The 23,135-nt window shown below is 41.8% G+C and overlaps 2 protein-coding genes across 2 annotated transcripts in view; one reads left to right on the forward strand and one right to left on the reverse strand.

Annotated features, from left to right (window-relative positions):
• The first annotated feature begins 7,299 nt into the window (after nt 1-7,299).
• On the forward strand, nt 7,300-16,778 carry wnt4b (wingless-type MMTV integration site family, member 4b). The gene is made up of 9 exons (XM_086037214.1): nt 7,300-7,650; nt 8,646-8,853; nt 10,746-10,899; nt 11,976-12,060; nt 12,161-12,292; nt 13,123-13,265; nt 13,366-13,506; nt 14,071-14,233; nt 14,427-16,778. Exons 2-9 carry the CDS (start codon nt 8,765-8,767, stop codon nt 14,594-14,596), a joined length of 1,077 nt encoding a protein of 358 aa, XP_085893340.1. The 5' UTR covers nt 7,300-7,650; nt 8,646-8,764; the 3' UTR covers nt 14,597-16,778.
• Nucleotides 16,779-17,863: 1,085 nt separating this feature from the next.
• The window catches only part of cdc42l (cell division cycle 42, like), a 35,849-nt gene continuing 30,577 nt past the window's right edge, over nt 17,864-23,135 (reverse strand). The window contains exons 10-15 of the mRNA XM_086037220.1: nt 22,795-22,938; nt 21,005-21,109; nt 20,858-20,930; nt 20,661-20,770; nt 19,728-19,925; nt 17,864-18,890 (exon numbers count right to left, since the gene is read on the reverse strand). Coding sequence (XP_085893346.1) covers nt 18,801-18,890; nt 19,728-19,925; nt 20,661-20,770; nt 20,858-20,930; nt 21,005-21,109 — 576 coding nt within the window. The 5' untranslated portion in view covers nt 22,795-22,938 and the 3' untranslated portion in view covers nt 17,864-18,800. The remainder of the gene's footprint in view (nt 18,891-19,727; nt 19,926-20,660; nt 20,771-20,857; nt 20,931-21,004; nt 21,110-22,794; nt 22,939-23,135) is intronic.

Genomic DNA, 23,135 nt, shown 5'->3' on the forward strand with positions numbered 1-23,135 from the left:
TCGGAGCCACCTCGTTGTCATGGCGACGCCCCCCTCCCGACCATGTGTGCCTCGCCAGACCATAATACTCCAAACGAGCTACATCCCATAATATACACCACCTTCAAAACACAAGGAAATGGGAGGGAGAACACATGTGGTCTCTAGGTAGACTGAACCCCACCGGTGACACCCCATAATAGTCGCTGAATGCATCCAACTGGGGGTGACCAACAAAACAATTTGTGGTTTGTGCAAAAACAATTTCCACCACTGTATCTCCCCGCGATCGGGTCCAAGTCCGTCCCGGGCGCAACAAGGTCAGCTCATGTGCAGAGATGGTTTCAAAACACGCTGCCTTCAAGGTCCGCTCAAAGTGCGGGAAAGTGAACAAATTATAATAAAAAAAAACATTAAAAAGCAGCTGAGAGCCAAATATGTGCCAGGGTTCGAGAAGCGCGGACGTGGGGAGGCCTAATTCGGAAACATGTCACATAAGGCTCAAAATAAAAGATGTTGATGCAGCACGGTGTGCTGAGTGGTTAGCACGCACGTCTCACACTTCTGTGATTCAGGGTTCGCATTCCAGGCTATCCTGTGTGGAGTTTGCATGTTCTCCACATTAGGTTAATGAAAGACTGTTTTTATATCGTTGCACCCCTTCCACACACTTTAAACGTATTAAAACACACTTTTTGAAGTATTAGCATCTGATCTAAGTCTATCACTTGCAGTTTTCCAAATAAGAACCAAGTGTGCTTGCTTCAAACTGTTTCTTATTTGTCATTCCTGGTTAGTTTGCTGTAAAACGGACATATAGTACAAAACAGAATTAAACATCAGTATTTGCATATTTAAACACCACAATGTTCAAGAAAACCATATTATTTTGTCTAACAAAAGTCCACTAGCTCATACCTGTCAACCCTGGGGTGTACTGAATCTTAAAAAAAATTTGCCCGTACATATCTGTAATCTTGCACATTACGCATTATTTTCGAATGGCTGCTGTCACGTGATCATAAATCAGCTTAAAGCGGAAATCAACCCAAACACATTTTTTTCAAGAATATGTTCCCAGCAGGCCCACGAGTTGAAACACGGCACTCTGATTAAGATTGTGTTTGTGGAATATGAGTTAAGCAGCAAAATCCACCCGTTTTTAGCCATCTCTGGGGACGGCCATTTTGTCACTTCTGTTTACTGAAAATGACATCACAAGCTTTAGAAAACAGGCTAGCTGTGATTGGTCGTTACCTGAGCCCTGGGTAGTTGTGATGTCATTTTCAGTCGACAGAAGTGACAAAATGGCCGCCCCCAGAGATGGCTTAAAACGGGTGGATTAACTCTTATTCCGCAAACACGATATTTATCAAAAGGAAACGTGATGTTGCGGGTATTGTGACAGCTTGTGCGTGACGTGTGGGTGTGTGCACGCGTGAGAAAGAGCGTGGAAAACCCATGTCTCCCTCTGACGTGTGTTGTTGGGCTACTGGGCTCCCCCTTTTCGACGACGTGCAACGGCCGCGATCCCAGCCTTGGAAGAAAGCTCTCCCCTGCGACTCCCGACTACATTTAGGCGACAAAAACAGGAACGGATAAAATTGACATTGGCCGTACAGATTCGCGATATGTACGGCGTACATGTTTGAAAAGGTGTTTCCACCTGTACAAATTACACAGAAAACGTATAACTTGACAAGTATGCTAGCTCAATGCTAACATTCTAACAATACAAAACACAATTGACAGGCTAACACAATTAGCATGATAGTCTCTCTGCTCTTTGGGAATAACAATTTTGACTTTACGATGACAATTAGTTGGGGGTCTTGCCCAGCATGCTGTAGGCGCACAACTCTATAATTCAAACTTGTCTATAAAAAATGCTAACTTAAAAATCTGTGCTATAGCGGAGGGCCAAACGTAACACTGTACATAAAGTTGGATAGTGAGGCAGACATGCTAACCAACCACTATATGGCCAACTACATCAGATCAAAACAGCATTTTGTATTTTGTATGTGAGTGTGCAGTGAGTGTAATTATTGCAGCTTGAACTTTTAATACAACAATTTCTTTGGTCTGCGATCTCGCTGATGATGATGTAGTTTTGAGTGGCCGCTTTCCGCCGCGTGCGACTCTCCGCCCGCCTCCTTCTGGCATCTCAGCCGTCTTCATTCCACCTCTCACGCACGAGCCCTCACCCCCCTTCCCCCCCATACCCTCCCCCCGCCACCACTGTGCACTTTTCCCTGCCTAACAACATGGCCGCCATCCCATAATATTCACACACCGCCACGCGCAAGGCTCTTTGTCGGCAGGAGCGCGCTCACGTACGACGCAGTGCTTCTAGGATGTGTAGGTAGCAGGTGAAGGTGACATGTGGAGAGGGTTGAAATGATGGTGGTGAGGGGGGAGCGCTAGCTTATTAGTATTTGTATTTGGAAATTATTCTCATCTTAACAGTCACTGACGGAGCCCTCAGTGGTTAGGCTGCCTCATGCTTGGTGGATCTGGTCTCATTTTATTGTCCTGTACTCAAGAGTAAAATGTTTGAGAACAACTTCACTATATACTGCCTTAAATACTGAGTTTGTATTTTGGAAAATACACTCAGCATCAATCAAAACAATGTTTTTTTTTTGTTTCAATTTATTGTTGTCTTCAGTACAGTATTTTTTTTTTCTTCAGTATTTATTACAGAAGCTCCACCAGCTGAATTAGATCCATGTATGTTAGAACTGGATATCAATTATCCATTCCAACTTTATACGAGAGCACTTTTAAAACAACGCATTTGACCAAATTGATGTCGAAATCATTGCGGTTAAAACACAAATAATCAGATAACAGCATGTGAAATTAACTGTTAAAAAAAACGCTACACACAACAGTTGTAACAATAATAAATATAAAACAATACATTTTTGAAACAACTAGCAAGCACTGAGCTGATCTGTTGACCTCAAGGCTGGAGTAGTTCAGAGAGGTAAAGTGGATGTAAGACCATGGAAGCATTTAAAAACGTGTTTGTTTTTTTTCAAATCAATACGTAAACCGACTTTAAAATCGGTGTAATGTGCAGTCTTTTATTGTGCTAGTTAAATGTCCCGCAGCAGCATTCTGAACCGGCTGCAGTCAGGCTAGTGTCTGGCTGCTAACTTTGGCTAGTTGACGCAACTGAAAAAAGCTAGCTTTGACCACTGTGCTAATCGGTGTGTCAACATTCAGCTCATCTATTTTCACATGCACATTCCACTCGGTAGATGTGAAATATTGTTGTAATGGACTTAGGCTGAAGTGTGGCGGCTTTATTTGGCCATGACGTTTTAGTCCATGCGGATTTCTTCAGTGCATCTCAAGTTCCACAGTGTATTCATTTGTTTCAGTGGCATGTTTATTGTGTCTGTCATCAGCAAAAAAAAAAAAAATGTAAAGAAATGCCATTCTTCCAGAGGATGGACCCAAGTGAATGCAGATAGAGGGAGAAAAGGAGAGGCCCCAGAATGGAGCCTTGGGGCACTCCACCTGTAGGGAGATTTGTGGAAGACTCAGCAACACCGAATGACCGTGAATACATGCTCAAATGCTATAATCCATAATACCCATCTTAAGGTCCATGGACTAGTATTTTAAAATTCAAAAATTTTTGTCGAAAAAATGAACACTGGTTTCGAGGATATAGGCTCCATCGGCTTCCTATGGCATCCTCCATATCCTCTTTCGGCCTTGCAGCCCAGCTACAGTCGATCAGCAGCTCATGATAAAATGTCCACAAAAATGGGGGGTAGAGATAAAGATTTCAAAAAAGAAAAAAGAAAAAAGAGGGGGCAAGTTATTTACGAGAGGAGGCTGAAGGAAGGAGACAAGCATAACAGAGGCGCCGGACGTGACAGCGGGCCGCTCATCACCATGGCGTTGCCGTGGGCGACTGCGGAAGAAGACGTCACCAGGAGAACGGGGGGAGTGTGTGCGTGGGGTGGGGGGGGGGGGGGGTCACACAAAGGAGGAATATGACATGAGGAGGGCGGGAAAAGGGATTGTGGGGGGGCAGTAGGATACCTCTCTTGATTGGGAAGAGAGGGGGCGGATTTACGGAGGAAACGGGTGTCACGGGGTTCACGGGGTTCGCGGCGATGGGCCGCCGGTGTGAGGACCAGCATGGCGACGGCCGGTGTGGCGACGTCTGCAAATGTTTGATGGCAGCGGCGGAACGACTGATTCAACCAAATGAGCCCCGAGACATAACCCCCCCCCCCCCCCCGAGTCATAAATAAGGCCCGTCAAAGCGGGACAAGGGTGTAGCTCAGAGTCGTTTTCGCTTTGTTGGCATGTCAGAGGAAAAAAAAACAAAAAAAGAAGTCTGCACTTGATAAATCCATAAAATCCTGGGATTTAAATGGCCTCTGTCAGAATAAACTAAATACTGATGGTGAGCATTTAGGGTCAGCAAGGCCTTCTCTGCTGGTCCATTTCCAGAAGCACTGATTTGCTACCTAAATTCTAATATTTGTTCCTTGGATTGTAGTCATTTATTCCCAAGAGTCTATTCCCTTCGTTTCATAATGTTTCTTTGGGCTGAAATTTTTGTCCAATCAGATTTCAGACTCTGTGTGTTGCTATGGCAATCTAATCTGCCTCGGGCCTTTAGACTCGGTAGTGCTGGCCAGTGTAACTTTTAAGTATTTTACCAATGGGACTTTAACCAATCAGATTTCCAATTTGTCCTCACAGCCTTGATGATGTCAGCATTTTTTTCATCCTCTGATTGGTTCGTCAGAGCTAAACTAGTTACATCCTTGCATTTAAACTGGGGTGTGTATACTTTTTTTTAATATCCACTGGATGTGAATAGACAGAAAGACAAACAGATACCTCCGCAATCTTTTCTTACAATAAAAACATCATATTTTATTATTTATTATATTATAAAACAGTAGAAATCTAAATTATTCATCCATCCATCCTTTCATTATAAGTGAACTTTATTTATAGAGCAGCTAAAAAAAAACAACCAGAGCTGCATACAAAGTGCTGTACATAAAGTGAAAATCAGACAAATAAAAACAAAAGTTAAAACACTAAAATAATGCGTTGAAAAGCCCAAAAATAAAAATGTGTCTTTAAGATGAGTCTTAAAGATGGACAGAGTGTGGGCTTGCCTAATGCTTATTAGCTAACCAAGTAATAAAATACTTAAGCAATAAAGTAATAGATTACTAATACTAATGAGGCAGGGATCTCAACAAAAAAAGTGTCCAAAATGTAAAAATATCTATATATATATATATATAAATTCACATACTATTTCCATCATAAATGCATTGGTAAAAAATAAGATTTTTTTCAAGCCCAAAAATTCTTGGAAAAAAAACCCGTGATAAACTTGCACCAAAAAAAAAAAAAAAAAAAATTGCAGGTTGATTCCCCCCAAACCAAAAATATTACAAACTCTTAACTACAAAAACTATTGGAAAAAAAACCCTCCACAAATAGGTGATATGTAAAAGACAAGTTGAAATGACATTTGAAATTATTATTATTATTTTTTTTTAAATCCCAGCCCGTTTCCTTATTCCTCAATGGCTCCCAGCGCCAAATTATTTTGAGAGCGTGTCGATAAATTGCCGCATTTTCTTCAGCGTTGTCAAGTGCTGCTTTACGGCCCCTTCCCCGCGGCCAATGTAAATGGAGCCGCGTCCCATCGGCCGCCTGTGTCCCTGTGCCCTCTTTTCCCTCCTAGTTTGCGTGATTTATTTGCCTCAGTTCCAATATTTGTCGGCACTGTGTTTTCCTCCCCTTGTCTAAATGTCACCCCTTCTTTCAAGACAATATAAGGGAGCGGGAGAGAGGGAGCGACAGAGGGCAAGTGTGGGGCGGGGGGAGGTGGTGGTGTGGTGGTGTGGGGGAGGGGGGGGTTCAGTGAGGTGGGAAGGTTTGGAAGAAGTAGGGAAACTCGTAAAAAGAGCAACAAAGTTTGGGAAAATTAAACATTCGGTAAGCCGCGCTCTCACGTGCGTCTACTGTACGCTAGGCATATAGGACGCACAAGCGCTGCGTCATTGTTTGGGAATACTGCCTTTTACGCCAACAAGTCAGGAAACTTTATTTTGTAAAGAATAAAGTTTACGGTTGAAAATTATTCCAAGGTAGACTATATTACAGTCTGCTTTTGTTCTTTTAAGTAAAACGTTGAAGTAATAGAGAGTCAAATATGTAATTTAATCAAATAAATATCTCAATTGAAAAATAGTTTTGAAAAAGGTTTTCAGTGGAAAGTTACAGATAAAATGTTTACTCTTATTTTGTCATTATTACAATTAAAATGTTTTTAAAATATTTAGAAAATAAAATATTTAACCGATTTAAAAAATCCAATATAAAATAATAAAAGGTTTTATAAAGTTCTATTAAAGTAATTGTTGGTCTTGTTTTGTTCTTCTTATGGTTGAAATTGTTTTTGAATAATAATGATATAAAAATCAATAATAATAATAATAATAATATTGAAACATGAAACATGGAATGTTTAAAAAAGAGTTCAGCGGGAAATTATTCAATAGTAAATTTTATTCTTATTTTGTTCTTACAATTGAAATGTTTTTAATAGCAAATAAAATATCTAATCAATTAAAAAAAAAAGTATACATATATTTTTAAAGGTTCCCCAAAATAGAACTATGAAGAAATAGAAATTTTGTAATTTTGTTATTTTTACAATTTGAATGTGTTTAAAACAGCACTACAGGTAAGATCAAATATTACTCAAATAAAATTCAGCAGAAAATTCTTTCTAGACATTTTTTGGGATTCATTTTTTGTGCTGATTCCGAATCGACCCTTGTTTTTTTCTTGAGCACATCAGGTTTTCATAATGTTATTTTTGTTAAAATAATATGTCATATATTTAGTCATATTCATGAATGAAGGTTTAGATTCAGCAGGTGGATTTTTTTTTCCTGAAACGTCATAGCTATAAATTAAAACACATGGTAAAATCCATATTGCGCAAGCTTTTATAGGTCAAACTTAAAAAAAAACAAAAAAAAAAAACGACAATATCTCAAAAACCTGACATCAAAAATATGTTTAAGGACACATACAGCCATCCCTTAATGGAAATTTGCTGTTGACTGGTGTTATAAGTGGCGTATTTTCATTTCGGGCCACTACAGCACCAATAGCTTTTATACACTGTTGCCATCTGCGTAGTAGTGTACGTGACCAAGGCCCCCCCTCCCCGCATCCATCCATCCCTTCCACAGCCTGGATCACGCCCGTCCATCCTCACTCCCACCCTCACTCAGGCCGCCTCTTTATAACCCATCAGTGCCTGGTTGTGGCCGCTTCCAACCTGCAATTTGTTGTGCACGCACAATGGAATCTGCTCATGACGCAGTGCTGCAAACTGAGTCTTGATAGATTCTTCCGGAAGTGTGAACATTCATTTCTTTACAACGGAGGAGCCATCGTTTTGTTCTACCCGAGTCAACACGTGGACTTGTTTTGTGGGAAGTCTGAAGAACCCTCGTGCAGTTTGCGTGAAAGGTCCTGCACACGAGCATGCTTAGTCGAAAGTGACGGAAGAGATATTAATTTAGAACAACTTGGATTAAAGTTCAGTTTGATCTGCAAATATTATACTGGATACCGCAGCACTGCAGACTGGTAAGATCAATTATGACTTTGGTTTGTTTTCAAAGGTTGCAGCAGAAAATTAATCGGAAAAAGAAGATTTTTTGTTGTTGTTTTTTAAATAATGGAAAAACAGCACTATGGAATTCTAAGATCAAATTGTTCTCTATTTGTTTATTTTAACATATTTCTCAGGTAAAAGAACAACCGCACTAAGACCTTTGTTGAAGTATTTAATATTACATTTTTTAATGTAGGGTTTCAGTGTCAAATTCCTGAAAATTTTTTTTTTTTTTTTCTTTCTTTAATTTTTCTTATTTATTTTTATATAGAAACAACAGTACAAATTGTCAAGACATTTTTTTTAAATATACAATTTTAGTGGAAAATTCTTACAAGACAATTTGGTCATTTTTATTCTTTTTTTTTTTTTTACCTACAAATATTAGCCTAACAAACTCTAAAAAATGTACTCATTAAAGTTAGCACAACAAAATTCTTCAAAATACGACAAATAATTTTTTTTAACAATTAAATTTAACTACACTACCGAAAAACAGCAGCATAGATTGTCAAGGCAAAACATTCCTCCAAAAGGTTTTGTTTGTTTGGTATCAGTGGGGAATTTGAATTTTTCACCATTACATGTTTTAAATAATAGATGTGAAGATAATAGTACTGTGGTCTAGTATATTATAAGGGTTAAGCCTTTCTATCTGCATCGATTCACAGCAACTCCACTAAAATCACTGTCAGTAAAATCAAAACAAAGCAACTTTTCTTGCAATTTATTGCCTTTTTAAAAATGTATATATATTTTTTTTTCCATGAATGGCCAAACGACCTTGTTAATTTCCTAACGTGTGAGGCAGGTTGCATAGTTTACACTTGGAAAACCTCTCCCCGCAAAGCCACCAAACAAAAGTCACAAAAAGTGCTTACACAGGTCAATTGTACCTTCTGCCATCTAATGGAATCTTTGGTTCACTGCCAAAGCAAATCTCCATCAACTTTGTTTTTGCCAACAGCTATGAGGGGCTCAACCCCGGGTTCAGGAGCAGGAACATAGAACAGACGGACGGACGCGCTTGTCCAAAGACCCCGCCTGACCTGACGCACGCAGACGGAACGACGGCCGAACAGTCTGATGCCAAGCGTCTCCACTGTCAATCTCACGGCACCACTCCTCCTCCTGTTGCTATGGGCGACGCAGGCCGCCATGGCAACCAACTGGCTGTAAGTCGGACGCACGCGGAAAGGCGGGAGGGAGGTGAAAGGGGGGAGTTTGTTTGTCATGCTATAACGTTTCAAAGATAGTGACATGTCTCCCCATCCCTTTTCAGCGACTCGCCGCTTTTTTCTTTGTCTCCCCGTCGGTGACCTTTCCCTTTTCTTTCTCTTTGCCGTCACTGGGGCTTCTTCGTCTTCTTTGCCCCGCATGTCCAATCGTTAAGTCGGGCGACTTGTTACCGCGCCGTTCTTTCTGCACCCACCACGGGTTCTTTGCTGCGTGCTCCTGAATTATGCCCCCCTTTGGGCCCCCTGTGCGTCACTTAACTACAATGGTGGCAAAAATACTTCGAGGAGAAGTACAGAAAGACTGGTAAAAGTCAAAGTAATCATTTGAATCCTGTAAAGTGTATTCGGGGATTTGTGAGATGATAAATGTTTGAAAATAATTGTTGAAAACGTGCAAAGAGTGAGAACTACCTTAGCTAGGTGTTGAATTTTGGGGCGTGGCTAAAATGGCAGCCAGTGACGCAGCTCAGGCCGCCTTAGCATGGCCTTTCGGTCCGCTAGAGCTTATTGCTAACACTAAATAGCATCTACGTTGTGGTGCTGTAACCCTGTAAGCAGATGTAGAACAGTAGTTCCACACATTCTTTATCCTCTGCGAAGAACTGATGAGCTGAGACGAGTTGAGACGTGTCAATGAACAGGATAGCCGCCTGTCCTTATAGTGCTACAGGCTGGCCAAGGCGGGCACACAAGAAACAAACTTCAACCGATGCTGTATGACAAAACTGGATAATTATTTTAACTCAATTTATTCTATTACTGCGTAGTTTTATGAAGTACAATATTATGCAATGCTATACAGTACTGTATTTCCTCTTTAAAATACACATTATATTTTGTTTTTGGGGGGATGGCATGTGTTTTGAGTTCAGAGTGTGGTCACTGGAACAAATTAAACTCATCTCAAGGCACCACTAAGAACTTGGGCACCTTTGCTCGCATCGGAGTTACTTAGTTGTGAGTTAGTTATTTCTAGAAGGCCCATTTCTACCACTAGAGTGTGCAGTTCCTAGCTAGCTAGCTATGCCTGTACCATTAAAATGAAGGATGCCACAGTACAGAAGCACTTGGTGTCATTATTTGAATTCCTAAGTGAGGCGGTGACCCCGTGGATGAGTCTGCCGCCAATCCGCTAGCCAAGAGGTGTTCCAAAAGCCTGTTAGCTCGCAAGCTAGCTGGTGGCTAGCGCCTCTTGTTGCGCTGCAAAAGCCACGACAACCCGGTGGGATTATTCACGAAATAATATAGACTTGGATATGTACAAAAGCAAAAATTAATGTCAATTATATACAATACCTGTTTTGAGAAGAAAAAAAAAAAACGTTTGTCAACCAAGCGCTAGCTACCCTCAGGATTTTATGGTATGAACAAAATGTATTACCATAGCTTTGCTAACACTACCTGATTACAAAAAAAGGCCACATCTGGAAAAAAAAAAAAAAATATATATATATATATATATATATATATATATATATATATATATATATATATATATATATATATATATATATATATATATATATATATATATATGTGTATCACGTGTATATTTTTTTTTCAGATTAGACCCACTTTTTGAATGGCAGATGATGGTTTTAGGCTGGCACAATTCAACGCATTCATTACGACTCATTCTTGGAGCCGACAATATCAAACAATTCTTTTAAATAAGGCCACAGGCGTGGGGAATATTTTGCTTCCTTAAATCTGTTAACATCATTGTTGTTAATGTTCTTCCTGGTTAACATTCCTCCATGTCAGTGCTGTCCCTGTTTTTTTTGTTGTTTTTTTTAATCCGTGAACCACCCTCCGCCATGTGTCCTCAGCTCCCTGGCGAGGCTGCCTCGCTCCAGGCCCGTGTCCGGTGCTGCCCCATGTGCGCGGCTGAGGGGGCTGACACCGGGGCAGGTGGGGGTGTGCAGAGCACGGGGGGAGGTCATGGAGTCGGTACGCAAGGCTGCCGAGATGGTCATAGAGGAGGTAGGATGCCATTTTACTACGACATCCATCCATTTATAGGGCTTATAGGCCTCATGGGGGTCTGGGGGTGAACTGGGGCCTATCCCAGTTGACTTTTGGCAAGAATTGGGCTACACCCTGAAGCGGTCGCCAACCAATAGCTGGGCACATACGGGCAAACAAGCACTGACACTCACATTCACACCAATGGACAATTTAGACTTTGGGATGAACCTAGCATACAAGAACAGCACTGTGAGACATGCTAACCACTCTTCCACTGTGCTGCCCTTTACAACAGCAGCTCAGCAATAAACGTTCCCGTTCTGTTTTTATGGAATTCATTTTGAAAGCGCAGAATTGGTTTTATTTCACATTCAGGATGCTGTGATTTGTGGATTGAATGACGTTCGGGCAACAGTGAAAAGCGTCGCCCCTATGTTATGTCAATAAAATATGAAGGACGCTTGTCGCTGTCATAAAACGGAAGCAACTTCAATCATTCAAACGATAGTCATTAGAAGAGCTTTATTTTAGAATAAAACCCAAACCAAAATTAACGAGGAGAGTTTGGATTTACACTGTTTGAGAGCATGTCATTAATGGTGTCGCGGGAACCAGATAGACATTCTGGACCTGGACTAGTTGCCAGACATTCACAGACAATTTCGAGCAGGGGTGCCCACGTCCGGTCCTCAAAAGCCCCTTTCCTGCCTGTTTTAGATGTCTCCCTCCTCCAACACACCTGATTCAAATTAAAATAGGCTGGGTCGAGGCCCTTGAGGACCGGACGTGGGCACCCCCGATTTAGAGTGTTCACACTAACACTATCATGCAACCTGTAACAGTAGCTGGCAACAAAAGTGAGTACGCCCCAAGTGAAAGTCCAAAGGTTGTGCATAGTCATCTATCTGATATACGTTTCACTTTTTGAATTGACCTACAGGGATTAAGTTTTCCATGATATTCACATTTCTGTCAATCAACATTGATTATCCTCTTTGAAAAGGGCAGATTCTCTTTATGTTGGATCTCATAGGACTGTGTATGTGTACGTAATGAACTGAACTGTAATCACGTTCACACGTCCAATCCAGTGTCAGCACCAATTCCGGAACCGCCGCTGGAACTGTTCCACCGCCCCCAGAGGGATAAATGTTTTTGGCAGAGTCATGAACCAAGGTGTGCCCACAAATAACCACCTCCGCTTTGCGCTAGAAAATCACAAATTTCCCGCGCGGGTTTTTACATGCTAAGCTTTTCTGGATTGTTTTTGAAACAGGCACTCGCGAGGCAGCCTTCGTGCACGCTCTGTCCTCGGCGGCCGTGGCGGTGGCCGTGACCCGGGCGTGCACGCGTGGGGAGCTGGAGAGGTGTGGCTGTGACAGGAAGGTCAGAGGGGTGAGCCCCGAGGGTGAGCATGGATTCTGTTACGTGGAAAATTGCGGCACGGGGGTACATGCGCAGTGACTCACATCTAAGGACACGCAAGCAGAATACTGCCACTCAAAAGTGTCACGGTCCGACGGCAATGTTGTGGGTTTGAAAAGGGGAAATGACATTTGTTCAATATTATTGATATCGAATAACCAGTCAGAGCCCGCCCATTAAAGGCTTTGCTGATGACTCACTATTTTGATATCCCGCTAAAAAATGCCCAGCTCTAGGATAAAGCAGATTTGAACCTCAAACACGAGAATTGTACGGCACCTTAAAGCGGAAGTCAACCCAAACATATGCTTTTCAAGAATATGTTCTATGCAAGCCCACTAGTTGAAACAAGGCAAAGGATAAATATTACGTTTGCGGAATAAGTGTTAATCCACTCGTTTTTAGCCATCTCTGGGGGGCGGCCATTTTGTCTTCTGTCGACTGAAAGTGACATCACGACTGCTCACAACGACCAATCACGGCTCAGATTCAGAAAACAGGTCAGCCGTGATTGGTCGTTGTGAGCGGTTGTGATGTCATTTTCAGTCGACAGAAGACAAAACGGCCGCCCCCGGAGATGGCTCAAAACGAGTGCATTTTGCTGTTTAACTTTTATTCCACAAACGGAATATTTATCAGAGTGCCTTGTTTCAACTCGTGGGCCTGCTGGGAACATATTCTTGAAAAAAATGTGTTTGGGTTGACTTGCGCCATAAGATAGCCACTATACCACCGTGCTGCGGACGAGTAAAATATTTGGGCCAACTGTCGGGAACCAATTAAGTTTCAATAACGTTTCCGTTCACTACACAGGTTTCCAGTGGTCGGGCTGCAGTGACAACCTGTCCTACGGCGTTGCCTTCTCCCAGACTTTTGTGGATGAACCGGAACGAGCCCGGGGTCTGTCCGCCGGCCGCCCACTGATGAACCTTCACAACAATGAGGCTGGTCGAAAGGTTGCTCGTCGCTTCTTCTTGTTTGATTCACCTCCCCCCACCCCCCACCCCCACCAAATGGGGAGGTTTGGCGTCGATTCTCAACGTCTTGCATCCGCAGGCCATCCTTCACAACATGCAGGTGGAGTGCAAGTGTCACGGCGTGTCCGGCTCCTGCGAGCTGAGGACCTGCTGGAAAGTCATGCCGCCGTTCCGCCGCGTCGGCATCGTGCTCAAGGAGCGCTTCGACGGAGCCACAGAGGTACCGCACGGACACGCGACAATAAATCAATTTCACGTGGTGTGTTCACTCCACGTAAGATTGACCAAGGATTCGATTCCTGACTCGAGATTTTCTTCAATTTTTGCAGTGTCGTTGAAAATGGAAACGACTAACACGTTTTGTTAAAAGCCTCTTAAGAGATATAGGCGAACAAACTTGGCTGAGATGCCTCTCGACTTACCACATTTATAAGACCGTTGGCTTGTCACAAGATGGTAGAAAAGCACTACTTTAGTCTAAATGAAGCGCCTCAACATACTTCCTTGGCACCAAATGCCACATATGAGCAAAAGCGACTTTTGCAAATGCTAAACTCCAGTATGTGGTTTCATCAAGTCAGTAAGTCTTTCTATTGATATTGTATATAGATTGCTGATTTTTAGGAATGGGCATGAACATAAGGAATACAAAAAAAATAAAAGACAATTCCATTTCCAACCACACCTGAAAATTGGGTGTAAAAAAAGAAAATAAATAAAAATAGGGGAGTTAAGGAAAACTCTTAGTTGATTTCACATGGAATGACCCCAATTCCTCCGATAGGTCCGCCTGACTCGCATCGGATCCAGAACTGCTCTCCTCCCTCGCGACCCCCAGGTGAAACCCCCCGCTGCCAGAGACCTGGTGTATCTCGCACCGTCCCCAGACTTCTGTCACCTGGACCCTGAAAACGGCATTCCCGGGACTGCGGGCAGGAGATGCAATGGTGAGGTTTTTTTTTTTCCAGCGATTAAAAAAAAAACGTGAAGCGCTATGAATCCGTTTATTGCAGAGTTCCTGATCCGCGATATATAAAGCGAGCATACTCTCAACTCAACAAATTCTCGATTATAGTCAACCAAAATCTGACTTCTGGCTCCTTTTTGTCCATTGCGCCACCCCGCAACAACCCCCGCCAGGAACCTCACGGTTAGCCCCGGACGGCTGCGAGCTGGTGTGCTGCGGGCCGGGCTACAGAGCGGGCCGGGCCGAGGTGGTGCAGCGGTGCTCCTGCAAGTTCTCCTGGTGCTGCTCGGTCCGCTGCCAGCAGTGCAAGAACACGGTCACCATTCACACCTGCAGAGTTTGACGTCGAAACAGTCCGTACCACACCGACCCGCCCCCCCAAACGCCTCCTCCCTATTAAAATAACCCTAACACCTTAGAAGAGAGACCCCCGAACACACACCAGACAGACACTCCTGAACCACGGGACGAGGATAGGACTATTTTACCACTGATGACACGTTTATCTCTTAATCGCCTTACTTTCGTACTCAGCATTTTTACAACGAAGCAGTGAGGCTGTTCGAATTGGCCCACAAGCCTAAATTAAAGCCCAAACAGGGTTTTCCATTCTCACAAGTTCATAACACTGAAAATCGACAAGCGGCAGGCACAGACGTGCATGCGCACTAGTACACTCATCACTCCCCATGGAAAGTTGTTTTGAGTTGTTTCAATATCCTGGACATTCATCTTCTGGTCCATATATTAGTATGTCATCACTAGCAAGACAGTGTACTACTAGTGTGCACTTAAAACTTAACAGTACAGTACGCACTAGTAGCCTCCTGGGCCATTCTAGTAGCACCAAATAGCCTACTAGTAGTGCATCACTAGTAACAAAGTTTTCCTACTCGTATGCCGACACGTCATTAGTCGAAAAAAAAAACAAAAAAAAAAAACGTTACGAGTAAGACAGAATAACTAGTGCGCTGATTTTCTACCTCGCTCTGTGAAGCTGAGTATTTATTCAATATACTTGATAGCCAGATTAACATCTATGTACTAGCACGCTTTTTCCTCACCAGCAGAAGAACTAGTGTACTAGTATGTACTGGTATGCCAAAGTTGTCCTACAATTGAGGACAAAGAGCATACTAAAACTTTTAAGATGGATATCAAGGATATAGACTAAGTGCTCAAACTACTAGAACAACTAGGGGGCACTAGTAGAACAACTGTCTTACCAGTAACTTTTTTTCCTCACTACTTTGTTTACATTCCTGCACACTAGTAAGACAAATTTGGCATGTAAGTTGGACAACTTGTAACTAGTGAGGCAAATCTGTGGGCTCGTTGACAAACTGCATGATGCTAGTACTCCTAGTGACATCATGAAATGCTACTAGTTAACATCTAGCACTTCACTAGTTGTACTAGTAGCATGCAGATGACAGCAGTTTTGCTTCACTAGTAAGTTGTTGCAAAGTAGTAGAAGGCAGTAGTGGGGAAAAAATGTTACGAGTAAGACACAGCCATTATCCTAATACTCTCTATCCTCACTAGTAGGACGAGTCAGCATTCTAGTAAGAATGACTATCTTACTAATGTTTCTTTCACTATTATATGACTGCACACTAGTTTGACAACTTTGGCGTTCTGGTCCAAAAACTACATGTTAACGTGCACTAGCTGACAACTGCATGCTACTCATATAACTAGTTAAATACAATTCTACCCGTTTACGTCTAGCGCTTTGTTTGTAGTAGTAGAATCCAGCCGGCGGCAGTTTTGCCTCACTAGTAACATGTCCTTCAAGTACAGCAAAGTTGCACAAGTGTTCAAAAATGTCATACAGAAGCAGACAGAACATTACTGGTAAGACAACTGTTGTTCTACTACTACTACTAGTGGTACACTCAATTCTCCTACTAGTGAGGGCCAAGAGCATACTAGTACATGGACCTGAACTCGACATCAAGGATATGGAATAAACGCTCCGTTTTCCATAAGTCGCCTAAACGTATCGTCTAATCGTCTCCTACTGAACCGACAACGCTCTCAAAGCTGACTGTAAGCGGCACTAACGGCGTTACGGCGCTAGTATTACTTCCTAGCTGCATTCACCACGTTCACGTCCTCTCCATCGCCGTTTTATTTATTGCACACCTGAGACGTTGCTGCACTCCAGCCTCCGGCAGACATGTCCAACGCGGACAATAACTTCTACTGACATCCGTGTCCGTCTGTCTCGTGTTTCGCTCCCTGGCCTCGCCATCGGTCAAGCCTGTACGCGCACTCGCAGTGCTTTTAGCTTTGCTCGTGTCGTCTAATAAAATGCAGTAGTTTTGTCCCACTACAATGTGAAGCGCTTCTTTTGTCTGGTCATGTTTGAAGACGCTGTGCATAGCTTTGAAGTTTTTGAGTCGTAGTGACCCATGGATAAACCAAAACATGTCCAATTAGCATTGCTATTTAAATAGTCCTCTTCATCATGCTGTTCACATTTTGATAAAGACGATGCCCAACAATTCGAACATTTTTTAGCAGCCTGATAGATTAGGCCTCTTCAGCATATATGATTTGATAGGTGACTTGAGCCAGGCTGTTTCATCTTGCGGTGACTTAACTTGCTTTCACTCAGGTTTCCTCCTCTATGACACCATAGTTGATTTCAGGTAAGACCATGAGGTCATACATTGTCACATGGGCTAGGCAGTCGTCACCTTCGTGGGTGGGCGGCCAAGGCGGGATAAGTGTGAGGACAATGTTGGCTAGATTAAAGCTTCTTCCGCAATCTCGCATAGAAGGCCCCACAGCTGTGTCTCGATCTTTCGGGCATCCGTCAAATAAACTGAGACTATCACGTCTTGTGGTAGTTACTATTAACAGCGCGCATTAAAGGAAAACAAAAGAACCGGGCAGAATGTGCTGCCGCGACAATCTGCCGAGGGCCTTCAGAACCAGTAGTGCTGGCTGGTGCGAAAAACTATACAGTAATTGTCATGGGACGGTTTCTTCAACCGATCAGATTTCAAATGCGCCCTCCTAAGGCCACAGCAAGATTGCCTCCAATGACGTCAGCATTTTTTCATCCTGATTCGTCAGAGCAAAGTTGGACTATCAAGCCGCATCTGCAGCAACGCACACTTGAATTCATTTAATAATCAGCGTCTTTGGTAGGTATAATGTATTTTTTTAATGATAGTAATAATTTGTTTATAATAATGTCACGTTTAGCAGGGTGCATTAAATTTTTACGATCATAACTGCATGTAAACAGTCACAGGAGGTGTTAACCGACTAAAAAAAAAATTTTTTTTAAATTTATTATATATTTTGTAACATCAGTTGATTATTCAATGGTTAAAATTTTGTGAATAAAGTACCAGCATCTGCCTACAATAAATAGACAAATCGATATCAGTCAGGGCCCTACTGCAAACTCACAACCAGTCGCTCCTCCATTTGTGTCCTGAAACGGCGCGCAGCTTTTCTTAATGACTATCGTTACATTTCACCCATTAAACTAGGCATTTACTACACTCAAGCCAATTGCATGCGTGTACTCCCATTTTATAGTCAATTTTTTAAGTAAACAGGGCAGAAAAGAAAGGGGCTTGTGTCCATGTCAGTTAAACCATTTTATTACAAATATTATGCGATTACAAACTCCCACCAATTTACTAACAAAGGTTAACCTCTTAATCGTTCGAGATTAAGATCTATGCAAAATATTACAGCTTAATTTTTGTTGTTTTGCATTAACAATCACCCTGTTGGTAGTCTAGTGATGTCACACACACACACACAAAAAATAAAACCTCAAGTTTCAAAATGGAAAAAAAAATAAAATACTGCTAAGAAGGTCCCAAAATAAAGTCACATAAAAATCAATGCAATATACACAAAGAAAGAATAGAATAGAAATTCTTTAAGTCACCCGCAGAATGGAAAATGGTCTCCCTACTAATCACTGAGTGTTTGTAAGGAAGGAGTGCTTACAGAGCACTGCAATTGCTTGGAGTGTACTCAATCTCATGTGCTTCCATCATTCAAATCAGTCAGAAACGAGATGGCAGTACCACTTATCATTAAGTTGCCCCTTTACATTATAACCAAAGCTGACTAAGAATTAAAATAAAAATGAAAAGTAATGGGTTTTTTTTTTTTTTTTGTCTTTTTCTCTCCAAACTGGGGGGAAAAGCCCCAGGCCACTTGAAGTCAAAAGCAAATGATATAATAAAAATCTCTTTAAAGGGAGGTGGAGGGTTCCTGCCCCATTTTGTGGAGAACACTACTCTTTCGAAAAGCTTTCAGCGATGAGGAGGAGATGGCTGATACTACCCGCATTTACTGTACTGCACACTGACCTTTCACTCGCTTTGCTTCTTTCAACACTTTTTTTTTTTTTGAAGGCACACACACCACAATCCCCTTCTAAGTCTCTTTGTACCTTCCCCATTGTCTCAATTGGCCACTGAACTCATTGCTGTTTCAATTTCGCCCCACCCACCCGCCCCTGTTATGTTTTCTTATATACCGTTTGGTCTCGGACTGCTGCTGGTCTATAGCAGGACGCACCTCCTCTTGGTTTTGGTCTCGGGGGGCTCCAAGGCAGCCAGGATGGCCTCGTCGAACACATTCTTGAGGCCTCGCTGGGTGACAAATCAAAAGCAGGCATGAGACACATGCGGATGCGGTGTCAAAATCTGAATGCAACTATGCAATTTGTTTCAGGAGTGGACTCATAGAGAAAAAAATTAATAAATAAATCTTAGGGCACATCAGAAACGTCCACGTCAATTCAAAACATATTCTTTAAAGTAATATCTTCTATGCGGCCCCACTAGTCTAAACACTGAGTTCTGATTAATATTGCGTTTGTGGAATATGAATTAAGTGGCAAAATCCATCCGTTTTTATCCGCCTCGGGGGGCGGCCATTTTGCCACTTGTTGTCAACTGAAAATGACTTCACAGTCGCTCAGGGCTCAGCTATCACCCAATCACGGCTCAGCTTGCGAATATCGCATGACCAAACTCAGAAAACAGCTGAGGCCTTCTTGTTTGTAGTCTCTTTTTTTTTTTTTTTTTTTTTTTTTTTTTTTTTTTTTTTTTTTTTTTTTTTTTAAATGGGGGAGTCAAACATTTTTGGCCACCACAAATTATGATTGCATTGCCGCCATAGAAACAGAACTCATTCATAAACTGAAGAGCCCTTATTAAACACTGCCTGAACCTTCCAGGCCAACAGTACCTAATACATGTTACAGTATCGCTATGCTAACATCTTCCTGTCCTTTAACCCATTCACTGCCAGACATTTTCAGACCCTCTTTTACTCTAACGCTTGAAAAAATTCATTCTTGGGATTGAATGGCTGGACTGTGAAAAGACAAATAAATACGTCAATGGCAGTGAACGACTTAAAAGTTCTCGGGAGATGCACTGTGTTTGCGACTCATGTTTCGGTGAGTAAGTGCCGCGTCATACCTGTGTGAGAGCAGAGCACTCTACGTATTTGACAGCCCTGAGCTCCCGGCCCAGCTTCTCAGCACTCTCGGGGTACAGGGGGCGCTGTTTGTTCTTGGCCAACTTCTCAATGGTGTTGCTGTCCTCGCGCAGGTCCACCTGAGTGCCCACCAGCAGGAAAGGCGTGCGTGGGCAGTGGTGGGAAATCTCAGGAACCCACTAAAGAGGGCACAGGCACAAAAAAAAAAAAGACATGTGAAATATGATGCTAAGGATTTTTGGGATGAAAGTATCAACTTGTCTGCCGTTGAAATATCTGAAACATCACATCGAAAGCAGTTTGTTTGTTTGATTTTTTTTCAATGGGTTGTTACAGTGTTTACATTCATTCTTGTGGGATTTTCATTTTCTTGGGTTCTAACTTGCTGCTGGTGCCATCGTGCATTCTGTGAGAACACTTAATTTTGTTCAAAGCTCTACGCTGGCCCCCCCCCCAGGCGCACTACATCTTCAAAGGTTTCTGTTATTGAGCCTCAAGCACCAGATCATTCTGACTGTTCTGGAGATAATAAAACTTGCTTATAAATAAGGACGTTGCTAGGCGGACAGTGTATTGAGAACGCTTCTCAACCTAACCAGCCAGCAGTTATTGATACTGGATATTATTTTCTCGTACGTAGTATGTTCCAATATATTTACAAAGTGTTTAAAAAGTGTGTTTTGACTCATTCACTGCCAGACATTTTCAGACCCTCATTTACCCTAACGTTTGAAAAAATATATAAATTAATTCCTGGGATTGAATGGCTGGACTGTGAAAAGACAAATAAATATGTCCTAGGCAGTGAATGAGTGAATTAGCTGAAATGTGTTTTAAGAGTCTAGAGGGGCAAAACTATAAAAAAAAAATGAGGGTTGTCAGCAAAGTTGAATTCTAGTGAGGGCAAAACTGACCTTTTCCTTGACATTTTCAAATGATGATGGGGAGACGACAGAGAAGCACACAAGGAACACGTCTGTCTGTGGGTAACTGAGAGGACGCAGCCTGTCGTAGTCCTCCTGACCTGATCATGCAGGAAAAACAAGGACGTTGTTGTAATGCGCTCCGAGAGAGCCACAAGATAATGACAATTTTAGTTAAAATTCCTTACCTGCAGTGTCAAAAAGGCCAAGTGTGTAGGGCTCGCCCCCGATCATCACTGTCACTGCATAGTTGTCAAAAACCTTAAAAAAATAAATAAAGATTGTTCATTTCCTGTCAAACAAAGCAGAAAATGTGCTATATGAAATAACCTTACCGTAGGCACATATTCTGAGGGGAACTTGTTGGTCGTGTAGGAGATGAGTAAGCAGGTCTTTCCTACCGCACCATCCCCAACAACTACACATTTTATAGTCTGCATCTATTGAGACAATTGCAAAAGAAATAACTAAACATCGAAGTGCCGACATGGCTCTCATATGAATTTATTTTCTCATGACTTGAACAGAAATGTTAGATGAAATTAACAAATTTCTGACACGTTCCCACAGATATCATATGCCGTGGCCATCTTATCAGCATCAAACGTTGTTCTGTTGTTGTTTTTTTAAATGAAGAAACTACAACGCCAAATACTGCGTAAACTTTAACAGGTTTAAAATCTTTTTGGGGGAGTGTGCACTACAAATATACAAAAAGAACCCATCGTTGATTAGCTGCATACAAAAATCATAATGCCACCATACACGCTTTCAAATGAAAACATGTATAAGGAGTTTTAAAATGAGGGCAAAACAGGAAGGAAGATTAGGTCAGAGTTGCTGTCCTATTGCACGTCGCTTTAAGGCCATCAACAAGAATAAGAACGATGTAACATCAGAAACGCAACGTTGTGTTACAAAGGTTTGTAATTATGGTTTCTAAACGGTGGTGTACATTTGTGTCAAGGAACAGATTCCAATAGCGCTGAACAATTAATCAAATTCAAATTGACTATCTTGCAGAATGCAATTTTCAAACCGCAGACTGCAATTTGGGGGGAAAAACTGTCAAGTTGTCATAGTGAAGACTTAAAAGACTTCAAATCAAAGTGTTTGATAAGTCAGCAAGTCATAGTAGATAAAATGTCTATCATTTTAATTCCTGGTTCATTTGTCATTATTTTAGCATAAACCTAACCAATACAATTTGATACTGCTTATTATAATATACAAAATCCAGATTAATTGCTTGTGTTTGTTCAAAAAACAAAACATGAGACGTGGACCTTGAAATAATAAATCGCCTATTAAGTCTCCGTGGCAATATTGATGGGAGGAAAAAAATCGTTATTGGACTATTTTTAAAAATCATTGAGCCCTAGTATCCAATCTTGAAACTGACCAGTTAATATAAAACGTTAACTGACTGTTAAAGTGAGCATCGCCTGTTTAAAAAAGACAATTATTCATACATGGTATTACATGACGCTTATTTCACCTGATAACGGATGGTGAACTTCATAATTTATTAGGCATTTTTTTCCTGCCTTAAGAGGATTTACTTGGAATTGAGAGGGAGACTCGTCGTGCCGGACTTGTTAATACATGTACAAGCCAAAAAAAAACAAAAACATTGACGACCGTGGCTCACTTCCGTACAGGCCACGAAAAAATGTCCAACTAAAGCAACGTAATAATCATTCCAAACTTGTTAAATATCGCTATTAAATCATAAAAGCCCTCTTATATAAACACATAAACTTCAAAGGGGTGGAAGTAAAAGGCCACAAAGACACACTCGACAGTACAAAACAATAAAGTATCAAGTATAGTAAGCCACCTTCGTCGTATCAAAGGGTCGCAAAACGCCACTTTAACGAAGATAAACGTTCATAAAGATGCAAAAATGTGCCAAATGTGACAAGTGCATAAAGCAGATTGATGCTAGCACCAGCATTACACACACACGCACGCACTGCTCGGTGGCAACAAGGCAGGCGGTCGAATTTACTCACCTTTCCACTCGGTGTGAGCCGCGAATGCTCAAAATGTTCTCGTGCGTGTGTCCAATTGTGGAAAGAACACGAATGTTGCCGTTCAAAGAGGCTTTTTCAACTCTACTCACCGTTTTTTCCTTCCGACAGGTTAGGCGTTGGTTACATCCGGGTTTGAGGGTCGAAAGACTTTGTGCGCACGCGCACAAGAGACGTGCCGCAATCTCGTCCGGAGATGAAACAGCGCCACGCAGAGGAAGCGGTCACTCAAGGGACTATAAAAAATAAAACAGAGACTGTGGCATACATGAGCTTTTTGGTCATTTTATTTGAGAATTGTGACTTTGTATTATCGTTTCTGTGGTTAAGATAGTTTGATATTAACATATGACTTGTTAAAACAGTCTATGTATAGATGCATAGCGCAGTGTTTTTCTTTTGTACTTTTGTTTTGATAAATCTATATCCGGAA

The sequence above is a fragment of the Filicampus tigris genome, chromosome 8 (genome assembly GCF_054856515.1).
Source record: "Filicampus tigris isolate MCC_2025a chromosome 8, RoL_Ftig_1.0, whole genome shotgun sequence".
Lineage (NCBI taxonomy): Eukaryota > Metazoa > Chordata > Actinopteri > Syngnathiformes > Syngnathidae > Filicampus > Filicampus tigris.

Coding starts and splice junctions, on each gene's coding strand:
- wnt4b (XM_086037214.1), top strand. CDS start 8,765: ATGCCAAGCGTCTCCACTGTCAATCTCACGGCACCACTCCTCCTCCTG. Junction 10,900..11,975: donor CCGAGATGGTCATAGAGGAG/GTAGGATGCCAT, acceptor CGTCCAATCCAG/TGTCAGCACCAATTCCGGAA. Junction 14,234..14,426: donor TGCGGGCAGGAGATGCAATG/GTGAGGTTTTTT, acceptor AACCCCCGCCAG/GAACCTCACGGTTAGCCCCG.